The 12,863-nt window shown below is 36.8% G+C and overlaps 1 protein-coding gene and 1 long non-coding RNA gene across 6 annotated transcripts in view; one reads left to right on the top strand and one right to left on the bottom strand.

Annotated features, from left to right (window-relative positions):
* itpr1b (inositol 1,4,5-trisphosphate receptor, type 1b) overlaps positions 1–12,863 on the top strand; it is a 155,479-nt gene that overhangs the window by 136,470 nt on the left and 6,146 nt on the right. For all 5 annotated transcript variants that reach the window (XM_047347351.1, XM_047347350.1, XM_047347348.1 and 2 more), the window contains 2 exons: positions 2,821–2,986; positions 3,880–4,040. In XM_047347351.1, the coding sequence (XP_047203307.1) occupies positions 2,821–2,986; positions 3,880–4,040 (327 nt within the window). The remainder of the gene's footprint in view (positions 1–2,820; positions 2,987–3,879; positions 4,041–12,863) is intronic.
* The window catches only part of LOC124856654, a 63,146-nt gene that overhangs the window by 48,242 nt on the left and 2,041 nt on the right, over positions 1–12,863 (bottom strand). The window lies entirely within an intron of this gene.

Raw genomic sequence — 12,863 nt, 5'->3', positions numbered from 1 at the left:
ATGTTAAATTTTCATCATGACATTATGGAAAATAATGAACTTTATCACAATATGCTAATATTTTGAGAAGGACCTGTATGTTCTGAGGTTCTACAGATCTAAATTTAATAAAGAGGATTTGGTCTTAACATGTTATAATATTTAAATCTAACCTTAAATGTCTAGAAACATGCAACCAATTCCATAACATACGTTTTAGTGAACTGAAACCATGTGAACATTAAAAAGCTTTATATTAAATGAAAAATGCCTTGATACACCCTTACTTCTAGCTGTCTGTGCATTTCACAATCAACTTTAAAGGGCTTCTGTTTTCAAATGTATGATTGGTTTTAGTCCAAGGTGTTTGCTTGTGACTGTGATTGGATTTGCTCAGCTCAACATTTTATGACATTTAATTCCAGTTGAAAATAATTAAAATTTTACCCTACTTTAGCATTGTAAGGTGTGCTTGTTTTTTGCATGCTTTATCCCTTGTTTTTAAAGTCTCTAAAGCACTTTCTGTTGCATTTTTACTGCAGGAAAACTGCTAACTGATTAATAAAACCCGACTGTTAAGCAGGAAAGTATCAACTAGGTGCTGCTAATCAAATGCACTGTTTAGCAAATCATCAGCAAGTTTGACCACCTCTGTAAAGGAAGGAGTTTTGGTAGTTACATGTTTACATTTTAGTATATGTGAGCCAAGCAGTAACTGGTAAGGAATTTAGCCACTGTTGTAAAGTTAGCATTTTGCTTTATAAAATGTTTTGTCAGTAGGGCAGTTGTTGTGATTTTACATTATGATGATAAAAAATATCTTACAGTGCAAGAAAAATGTATTAACCGCTTTACATATTTCTTCTTATGGATAACAAATTTTCCAGATCATTAAGCAAATATTTATATTGCACAATGATAATCTGAGTTTTCAAATAAAGGTTTTCATTATTAAAGATTAACCAGGTCCTGTGTGAAAAAGTGTCAACTGTTTTTAAATTCTTAACTTACTGTTATTAACCAAATGTTTGGAAAACATACAATGTTATGAGCCACACCCATGCCTAAATACTGCCAGACCAGCAGAAAAAGGAATTAACTTAAATAGAATCTATCTGACACATGAAATATCTCAAATAGAAACCCATCATGCCCTGATCTAAAGAAATTCCAGAACAAATGAGAAACGCAATCACTGACATCCATCAATCTGAAAATTGTTACAAAGTATTTTTGAGGCTTCAGAGACCCATAATGAGAGCCATTATCTTACAAATGGAAAAAGCAGGTCCAGTGGTGCAGCTTTTCAAGAGTGGCCTGCCTACCTCTTTCTGAACAAAGATGCTGCTGCTCTTTCCTTCTCTTCCTGTCAATAATTGCTTCTGAAAGTATTTTAATCTTTTTTTTTTTTTTTTTCAGAAACGTCCTTTCAAATATTTAGATTTTTTTATGTCTCTTTTGGAAATGTCAGCACAAGAGCCAAGTATATTACACATGTACACAGCTGCTACAGAGTATACTTATCTGTGACTCAAATATTACAGCAATGAGCCTTTAATAGCATTAATTAATTTCATGCTATGCTACGTTCACTAGTTTAGTCCGTCATCAGGGAGCTTACATCCAAGCACAACAAATGGAGCAACTCCACCAGTTAATGGTGGAAGGGGACAGTGTAGCGCATTATAGCTGGCGGAGCTTATCTATCCACATGCCGCGATGTATTTAATGCCCACACAGAGCACCTCCGCCTACTGTGGTGTTGCTTTTTATGTTTCTTTCTGAGAATGTACATTACCAAAATTCTACTGCCATTGCCATGTTTGTTAATATTTAAAACTTGTCTAAATTCAGAAGCTAACTCAGAACTGCCCTCTAATGGCTACCTTTTCTAACACCATCGCTAACTTAAACGCATAGGAAATATCAGGGCAGCGACTCTTGACAACGTTAGAAAGCAGCAAACCTACTTAGGTGCACAAATTTGCCTTAATTCAGTGAAGTATCTGACTACTTAGTTGTACTCATAAAGCATCAACTTTCTTTCCCAGAAGGTTGGTTGATCCTTAAAAACCGCAAAATCAACTCAGCAAAAAATTTTAATTCCGCTCTCTTGATCCCTATACATATGAACTGTTAGGAACAGGAGTGCATGAAAAGAGATGCACCTACTTCAAAGACGTGGAGTTAATTTTATACAAAACACCCTTCATTTCCTCACATTTAGACCCACATAACACATTTTCCATAAGCCAGAATACATGGCAAGGTATGAAAGAGGGGGACAGTAAGTATAACATTTGTCCAAAGACCTTCTGTCAACTTCCATGGCGCTCCTTCAAGATTGTACCTAAAACAAACATTGTACCGTAGCAGAAACCACTGAATGGTCTTAGGAATGCTTCTAAAAGCATTAGTGAGTGCAGCTCACTCATGCAACTACGAAAAAGAAATAGACCCATAATAGCTGCTTCTTTGTTTGTAACAGATCCCAGTAAAGATAGTCTATGGTAAAATAAGAACAGGGAAAAAAAAGTGTTTTTGAAATTTGGTATAAAATTTTGTTTTGGAAAACCTGGATGTCATGTCCCCTGGACATCCTGATTGAGGGTGCATCACATGGTAATATCTGTTAAAGCACCATTAATGTTAAACCATAAAAACCTGTTTCAAACATAAAGACATTGTTGATCAGAGCAAAACATTGCCCTATGGTTAGAAAAAAGGAAAAAAAAAACAGAATTTGGAAAATAATGGGAAACTGACCAAATATTTCAACTGAGAATGAAATCAGCTCAAAGCTCATGGTGCTCATGTTCACTTGTTTTCTGCCTTCTTTAGGAACCCTTGTTTGCAGCCAGAGTTATCTACGACCTACTTTTCTTCTTCATGGTCATCATTATTGTCCTCAACCTCATCTTTGGTGTCATTATCGATACGTTTGCCGACTTGAGGAGTGAAAAGCAAAAGAAAGAGGAAATTCTAAAGACGACATGTTTCATTTGTGGTAGGTAAACACTTATGTTGGGTTGCTTTGTTTTTGCAGCTAATCTTCTCACCAGACTCTATGGCCTTCAGGCTCATGGGGAGGTTACTCATGACCTGTGTCACAATTTTTAGTTCGGTCTTTTCACAATAATCCCTATATATAATAGTTGTAATTCCTGCCAAAAAACTCAAACAAAAATAGATGCCTTTTAGTTCCATTTGTGCCAAAGCTGCAATCAGTACTTCATGTGCAGCATGAACCTTTAGCCGAGCAGCAGGTGTAAAAGCTATGGCTTTCAGTCGACATTAAGTGAAATCCTGCGAGTGGTCTGCCCTACTCTGCTCTTGTATGAACATGCCACTGCTCTGCAGCAGGTTCACATCAGGGCTGCTTGCAAAATGGGGGCTGATTTTCTGTGTAAAAAAACCCTACGCCTCCTCTTCCCAGAATGAAGGTTTAGTCACGGAAGGTGCTGCTGTGGAGGAGGAGTGTTTCTTCCTGTTGCCATATGGGGCTTGACCATGTTACACTGTACACACACACAGTCACTGGCCTAAACAGTCTCTTATTGACATTTTGGTCAAATGATCACTGCTCTCTGGGTTTGGCAACACTGAAGCTTTATCCTTCTTTTGTAAATAGAATGCAAGATTGTGGATAGACTACTGGGATTTATTGTAACACCAAAAGCAAAAAAAAAAAAAGCAGCTCTCATCTCTGACGTTTTGTCTGCCCATTCCCGCATGACCCCATTTCCTCTTATTTTCACAGTCACCCTCATTTAGGTCACAAGAACAATTATGTCATTCTGTAATAAGGCGCATTTTTTCACTCCCCCTAAGAATTGAGAAGAAATGAGTATAATGTTTATTTGGGTGTGTGTGGCTGGGGTTATATTGTTTTCTTTTTAGGTCTGGAGAGAGACAAGTTTGACAATAAGACGGTTACTTTTGAAGAACACATCAAGGTGGAGCACAACATGTGGCACTACCTGTTCTTCATCGTCCTGGTCAAGGTCAAGGACTCCACAGAGTTCACTGGGCCGGAAAGCTATGTGGCTGAAATGATCAGGGTAAGGATATAGTCATGCACAAACACTTTTCTCTTTTACAGATAAAGATTTGCCTCACAAAATCACAATTTTTCCTCATCTGAATCAATCTTTTTAATCATAAACCTATAAAATTATTTGAAAAATGTTTAATATAAAAGCTACAAAACTTAGTCAATTTGTTTTTTTCCAGTTTATTTACAAAGTCTTTTTTTATCGTTTAGATGAATAAGTCTTGGAAAAAAAAAAAACTTTTGGTAACTTAATCAGTTTTTGCCTATTCATCCTATTCATCTAGATAAACCATAATCATAACAATGTTTAATCCATTTTATTTATTTTCAGGCATTATCTTTCAATGTGCAAAACTGGGGAACATACCCTGTGCTGCATGCATCACTCTTCTTCCATTTCACAATTATACACTACTTTAACAAACTCCTAATAAAAAGCAATGATGTTTGTGGTTGTAACAAGGCATTATATACCTTTCTGTGTCATGTACATTTTACCTCTTTAAGGCTGTAGTGTTTGGCATTTCAAATACTAAAAATAGATGACTCTGGAACTTTGCCCTTAAGAGTAAAAACCAAAAAGATTCATTTTGATTATTGCAACAGATTTGTAAACCATTAGAAAACATTGCAACTGCTAAAGGAAAGCCCCACTTTGTGAAGTGGTTGCTTCATTGACGTAGTTGTGCTGCTGTCACTTTCTGACAGTTTATTAGCTTTAACCCAGCCTCTTCCCCTTCTCTTGATCTGCTGTAGTCTTTTGAGGACCCACCTGATTTAGAATAAATCCCCCATAATTTCCCTCTCATTAACTTTGCATCATGTGAAGTAAAACCCAGATTGTGAAATATGCATTTTGAAGAGCAACTTTCAGGCGTAGCAGAGAAGACCCTGTTGGTCTGTCAGGTGACCCATCCGTCCTTTGAGTTAAGTCTCAGAACTAGTCTGTAAGCCGTCTTACTCACACACACACACCTTTTTACTCTGTTCATGAATTATCTAGGAAACTAAGATCAGGGCTTCTCCAAGACACTGACTCTCTTTGTCCTTGAGCCACTTAGTAACTAATTTGGCGGTATGCCTAAGGTCAATGTCCATTCGGAGGAGTGCAGCCAAGGTCTTTCTTCTTCGCTTATGTCTTGAGATGCTGTTTCAGTATTTCCACCTGTGTTTGTTTTTTCTCATAGGGCCAACTGTTTTCCTCCAAATGTCACGCTGGCTATCATGGCTAATTTCTTTAGATTTTTCCATAAATTCACAGCAGGAAGCAGTTTGTTTGAGCTGCTGCTTTAAACTACATCCACAGGTGAAGATTACAAAGCCATGATCTCATCTGGATTTAAGTAAATGTCATACTTAAAAAAATATAAATACATAATAGGAAAAAAAAGTGTTTCTCTCATGTTTCTGTAATTTAGGAACTGACCTAAAACAGTAAAAACATTTTCTCTCACTGTCAGGTTTTTTCTTTTAAAAAAAAAAATCATTTTAATGATTCATTGATTCATTTCCACTTCTCAGATAACAGGCACCAGTTGTTTGTTCATGGAGATTTCTGCAATATGAAAATAATTAGCTTGATATTAACTTATCAAAACACAATTTATTAATACTCTCAGCAGTAAAGCAAATAATAGCTAATGGAAGTGGGAGGTGCAACTCACACCCCACCCCGAATGGCTACAAGCATGACATTAGCTGGCATTTTCCCTGCTCGGCAATAACGTTCAAGGAGCATTTTTTTCCCCCACAACAATAAATCATAAATCATACAATAACCCCCAATAAAAAAAAAAAAGAAATTCAAATCTTCTATCTGTAGGTAAAATGTATTGCAGGCAGTTTTTTTCAACATGTTAGTGACTTTTTTGCCTTTTTGGATTCTTCCAGCTCATTGATTGCTTTGTAGATTAGCTATATTCATCACAAATACAAGGCAGTCTTTTTCAATCTGTACAGGCTTTCTCCCACTGTGTTTCGCTCTTTTTGATGTTACTGTAAGGTGGAAGAAGCAATAAAACAGAAGGGGGTGTATAAGGCAAACTACTCTAACAATGACTGGGACTGACGTCAATGATGGAGGGCTCTGGGTGAAATGTCACATCTAAGTTGTAAAAAGATGATGCATGGTTCACACTCATTGCCCTAATTCTTTTTTCATCTGACTCTGAAGGACGCCTCTGCTCTTTGAGGTGCTTCCCAATGTTTTTGGATGTCAAATTAAAATAAAAAATCTTTAGTTTAAAGGCAAAAACAATGGGAGAAAAAGCAATCAACATGTCTTTTTGGACTTGTGATTATTTATTTATATGAATTTGAATATTTGCAGTTTGAGTGGGCTGCGTCAGGTGTCTTTGTGGCTGTGACTGTGACGTTTTCTTTTGCTGTTTTAACCACACAGCATCCTGTTTCTCTGTCATGGCCCGTGCGGTTTTAATAATGAAAAAAGTACTTCCGTCATTTCCATTGAACCCGCGTGTTGTAGAGTCTTAATTTGTGCCTGCACTTATCAGTTTACTGGAAGCGCTTTCATTTATAAACACTGAAAATGGAAAGAGTTGTGCTGCAGTTAACAAAGTCATCAAACATGTTGCTTTTATTTTTTCTTCTTTTTGAGGAGGTAAAAGGGGGTCGGCCCAGGCCCTTGATGACCTTTGTCATAGTTTAGACTGTTGTAGAGTTTTATGTTTGGGTCTAAATGGTTTTAGGCAGTTAAAATACTTTAAAGATAGATAATGCCTGTTTTCACCATTGCATTCTTATTAGAAACATTACTAAGATTTCTGTTTTGGTGCATGTATGAAAACAAGGAACTATTTAGGAAAAGTAGAGCTGCTTAATACATAGATGATGACACTGTTTCTGTCAAGTTGCACCTGCACGCCTCCAGTGTGTTTGAAACTGACGCGGTCCATATTTAGACATTCAATTTAAATTAAATGTTTTTTTATTAAAAATAGCCAAGGAACTCATGAAGACTTATAGTTAAGAATTCTCCTATAATGTACAGTGTCAAAGCTATTGTACAAACAGCCAAGCACTGTTGTTCTTGTCTTATTTTATAAGAACTGATGGGGATAAAAAAATTGATTCTGGAGGAACTAAATCAACCTTTTGGTTCAGCGACTTAAAAAGGTATTCATTCAGTTTCTCTTTGTTACCTTACATGTTCTGATTAAAATGGGCACCAGGGGTTGAAATGATACATTCAGCTCAAGAGACAAAACAACACACAGCTTTGGGTTTACTATAAAGAATCCCTTTTTTTTTTTTTTTTTCTTAAATAGAATAAAGATTTATTAATCAGAAAACCGCTTTTAAAAAATTTCTAATCACTGTAGAATTATTCAGTGTTGGTTTCACCAGTCCATTTATTGTGGTTTTTATGCCTGTCCTATTCTAATGTTTTACTAATGAGAAAAAGTGGTAGTCTTCTTTTTGTCTTTTCGTGAATAGAATTAAATTTTGACATTCTGAAACAGTATTTTAAAGAATATCTGTTTGCGTCTTGTATCCATCTTGATCAGTCTAAGTATTTTAGATTGTGGACCAGAGGTGATTAAATGCTGTTCAGACTCATGAAATTGTTCCTTTGGTTTAGTGTTACTGAAAAGCAGATGCCAACCTTAGCATTATTAGTGGCTAATGGTTAGCCAGTCGTGGTTGTTCACAAGGCCTACAACAAATTTGTATCTTGTTGGTGTATAATTCTTTTTTCTAGCAAATTGATGTCACACAAACAGTCAAAAATTGGTGGAGGGAGGCATCAGAAATGTTTTTGTAAGCTCATGTTGTATGCTCACCCAAATAAGCAGTTTTAATTAGTTCGCTGGCAAAACACCAGGTCATTTAAAGAACCACTACCTTTCACACTTTTAAAGAAGAGTCTCAAACACAATACAAGATGTCAAGATTAAAGAACACATATTCATATCTGGGGCTCATAATAACAGCTTACACTTGCTGATCGAGACAAAGCCACATTTGACACCAACTAGATGGAACGCGTTTTTAATACCAAGAAATCTAATTTCATGATATCTCGAGATACCTTTATGGGCTCACGTTGAGAACGAAATTATTAAAGGAATCACTTTAAAGGACAAATGTGATGCTCTGTTTTCCCCAGTGGTCTGAATTCTGAAACTGTGTGTCTATGTGTGGGTGTCTCCAGACTGACACCAATACATAGCGATACAGCTTTGTATTACCATGTCTAAGGTAAAGTTACCTATGCAGTTAAAGCCAAAACTATTGATACCCCTTGAAGATTAAGATATTCAACCAATAAAATAGGAAATGAGATGGGCATCTCTCAAACGATTATCAGCGTTACAAAAAATTTGTTTTTATTTACATTTTAGGGAAAAAAATTGCATGTGGAGGATTACTTTTTAGCATTTTTGTCTTTAAAGCAACCAAACCTTAACTGGTAGTTGGAAAGTTTATCTTTGGTAATGAGCTCCAAGTGGTAAAGGTTGGAAGGCCTCTTTGCCATCACCCTAATCTTGAGCTCCATCCACAGAATCACAGTTCTTTAATATAACTTTAATATTATACGTTAGTAAGATTAAAAGATTACTTTAAGCTTAAATCTATCAAGCTATGACTAGTTTGGGGCTTAGCTGTACTAGTTCCTAAAACAAGTAATTACTGTATAAGAAGGCATACAGTTCATAGATGGTGTGCACTTAACATGAAGAGCTATTGTGTATATTGTCAGTTTGATTTTATGATGGTAGATTTCAGAGCTGTGCTTTGCATTCAACAACCAATAGAAATGAGTACTTTTCAAGAAATTGACGTTTTGAAAAGAATTCCCACTAAGTATCAACATCTGGCCTTAAAGAGACCTAAAACAGAAGTCTTCCCTTTAAATTAAATGCCTGTCAAAGCCTCCTTTCTAAAAACCTTTTTTGGTCATTTTTGTTTGCAGTTTTGTGACAATTTACCTCCACATACAAGCACTGTTAACTCAAAAGAGAGAAGTTACTGTTAAAATGCACCTGGAACTTGGATTATTTTTCGCTACCATTTTAGATTTGTGCATCAGCTGAGGTCTGTAATTTACCTAAAACAAATTAAGGAAGATGTTCAAAAACACATTCAGGCTTTCAATGGTTGGTAAGGGGTACATATCAGATTTATGCCATGTTAAGGTTTAGGTATTTCACATGCTTTTAACTTATGGTTGTCAAATTAGAATTTAAACGTGTGTATGAGTCACTGTTACATATACATTATATTTGAGAAAAAGAACAATGTGTATGCCCCATGTTTTAGTTGTGCTAATAGTTCGTAGTGTCAGTTTTTCTTCCAAGCAGACAGGCTTAATGTAACGTTTTAAAATGGTTGTAATTAATAGTTCTTCAGGCTTTCATTGGCTTGCTTTTGTTGCTAAAGCTCTTGTTCCAGTCTTTGACCATTTTCAGCCATTTTTGTTTTTTAACCCACTTAAAGTTCTACCTATGAATTATTTAGACATAAAAGGCTCCTCAACTCAAGATGAACCATTTTTTGAGTTTTTGCATATTAGACAACTTGGCTAAAAAACAACTATAAGCTGGACCATTTGACCCCCTTTTTCTAGCAGCCTGTCCCAAACACCTGTGTTCCAGTTCCTTAATAACTCAGGAGGACACCCAATCTGACAGAAGAAAAAGGTATTTAAGGCAGTTCCTAAAATGTTTTGCCCAAATCCTGTCCAAAGTAGAACTAAAGGGTCCTGGCTTTCTCTGATTCTGTCAAGTCTTTACTGGATGTTTTTCCTGTTTCTTAAAACATGACATTTAGATACGGTTTCTGTCCTGTAGATAATAATAAAAGATGAGAATAAGACCTTCAGAAACCCTGGAGAACTTCCGACATAAGGTTAAAAGGAGTTGGAAACAGGTTAAAAACATGTTCAGCATGCCGAAGGTATCTAAAGGCATGAGAAGCGTTTTCTTCCTTTTCCGGTTCTGTGCTCTGTCCGGTCCTAGTCATTTCTGTCCAATGGTAGCAACGATCCTCACACGCATGGCTTTCTTTTAGAAGTTATAGTTCACTTGCAAAAAGTACATGGTAAAGGTGAACCGTACCAAACGAAAAAAACTAAGTACGCTTTTGGTCCTGATCAAACAAACTGCCAGAAACTGGTTAATCACGCTTATAGGTCATTGTCACTGTAACCCTCTAGCTCCTGGTGCTGTGAATCCAAAACTCAGCAGTGGCTGAGTTTTGCTTAAGCTGTGGATCTGACCAATAGTAGGCAACTCATAAGACAAACTGCCATGCGTGTCTTTGCTAGCTATTCATCAAGCCCGCTGCGGTTGCTGGTGGGCATTAGCATGTAAAGGTGGCTCCTAAGCTGCTAAATGGGACAGACACATCATCAAGTATTTCCACCACTGTGCTATCCCAACCACCTTTAATTTTTCAGTGGGCTTGTATTTAGACAGTTGTGGTGAAAAACTTGTAGGTTTAGAGGTCAGCCAGAAACTAAAAGTGGGATTGTGACTAGTAATTTGTACTACACAGGCATGGCTGCATCTAACCACAACAGGACTTGGGTCACTGATGTTTCTTGATAAATGTTAATAAAGTGAGAGCAATGAACTGCCTTCTGAACACTTTAGAGCTCAATCTTCAGCTAACACTTTTTATTTAAATAAAATAGACTAAATATTCTGTAAAACAACAGCAGTTTTTTCACTGATGAAAAATAAAATATACAACTGTTCATGTATGTATGTATGTATGTATGTATGTATAAGTAAGTGAACATGACTTTCACAAGGTGAGGATGTGTTTCATTCAACTTTTGATTCATCTCCAGGGAGAACGCTGTGCCGAGCCACCCCGGCCATTAGGGCTGGAAGGCTACCTGTAAATTACATGTAAATTATTCTTCTTACATAATTTAATGATTGAAACTGGCAGGGCTGCAACAATGATGGACCTAACTGTTCCGTACTCCTCTGCATGTTGGATGGGTGGGTGCAGGCTAAGTAGGTAAACACAACCTGTATCACTTTGCATTCAGGAAGTGGAACATTGTCACAACCGTCCTCTCCTTCTTTCAGAATGAGTGTGAGCTATTCATTTTCTTAGTGTTGTGTGATTCCCCTCTGGCTGCCGTCTGACCCAGGGCTGGTTTGTGGTACGCATGGCCACCTCACTTGCCCCGCTGTCTCCAAATCAACCGCTGAAACCTGGGGATTTTTTCAGCCTCTTTGTTTTGTTCTGCACTGTTCCAACCCAGTGACCACAGCAGCTACGCTGCATCTCCTTTTTGGGTTCATGCACCTTCATGTGAAGACACATGAAGGTGACGTGTTATTGTGTATGAGAAAATAAACATGGGTGTTTTCACATGACAAACATATCCTTATAAGGATAACTATAGTGTTGATTTGGGATTAATTCTAAAATAAATCCCCCTCAAATACAGGCGCATTTAAAATATTGAAGAAGTCATTTATTTCATTACTTTCTACAGCATTTTTTTGACTATATTTTTATTGACATTTTAACCATGAATTTACAATCACAATAGAATGCTGTTTGATTCATACAAATTTCTTCTATGACTGCGATATGACCGCTCTACATATTATATCCAAAAACCAAAAAAAACAAGGAACCCTTTAAAAAATGCTTCTCTCATCAGCATTATAAATTAAACTGTAACTTTATAAGATGTCTGCAATTTTATACTTTTACTTAAATCCTGAAACTGCTGGTTGCATCATCTCCAAATTTCAACAGTTCATCTGTTATGTCCACGTTTTTGATAAAGAGAGACGCTGGAGTTGGGGATATGATCCTGCAGCCATGTCTCAGTAAAACACATAATACTGCATGCCCGGTACTCTGGCTGAGTCCTTTGTAGGGCTTGTTTCCCAACGATCTCAGTGGTCTGATACTCCTTCCATTTCAATATGATTGCTTGCACAGTGCTCCTTGGGATGTTTAAAGCTTGGGAAATTTTTTTGTATCCAAATCCGGCTTTAAACTTCTCCACAACAGTATCTCGGACCTGCCTGGTGTGTTCCTTGGTCTTCATGATGCTCTCTGCGCTTTGAACAGAACCCTGAGACTATCGCAGAGCAGGTGCATTTATACGTAGACTTGATTTCACACAGGTGGATTCTATTTATCATCATCAGTCATTTGGGACAACATTGGATCATTCAGAGATCCTCACTGAACTTCTGGAGTGAGTTTGCTGCACTGAAAGTAAAGGGGCTGAATAATATTGCGCGGCCCACTTTTCAGTTTTTTATTTGTTAAAAAAGTTTGACACATCCAATAAATTTCATTCCACTTCATGATTGTGTCCCACTTGTTGATTCTTCACAAAAAAATTGAATTTTATATCTTTATGTTTGAAGCCTGAAATGTGGCAAGAGGTTGAAAAATTCAAAGGGGGGCCGAATACTTTTGCAAGGTATTGTATACAGCTGAAGTTTTGTGAAAGCGAATGGTAGTAATCTTAACAAGCCTCCCCTTACATCATTAGAAAAATGTATTATTAAGAATAAGTTGAGAAAGGGTATTATATCGGATTTTTATAAACTACCAAACTACTGAGTTCTCTAATACATCAGAGAACTCAAGAGATAGATTTGTCTCCTGGAATGGGGAGACAAATCCATTCCAGAAGACGGTTAGTCTTGCTCATTATCCATAAAGGAGCATGACAGGGAAAGGGACTATGCCAAAGCACATCCTATGTCTACAAATAGGTATTCTAGATTGTTATAGTTTAAACGTCTAATGTGAGTTTATGTCACACTTGTTAAACTAAATAATCACAATATAATGGACACATGCCCAAAGTGTGGCT

This window comes from Girardinichthys multiradiatus, chromosome 20, assembly GCF_021462225.1.
Source record: "Girardinichthys multiradiatus isolate DD_20200921_A chromosome 20, DD_fGirMul_XY1, whole genome shotgun sequence".
Classification (NCBI taxonomy): Eukaryota; Metazoa; Chordata; class Actinopteri; order Cyprinodontiformes; family Goodeidae; genus Girardinichthys; species Girardinichthys multiradiatus.
Note: the sequence above shows the minus strand (reverse complement) of the source record. Positions and strands in the feature narration are given on the sequence as shown.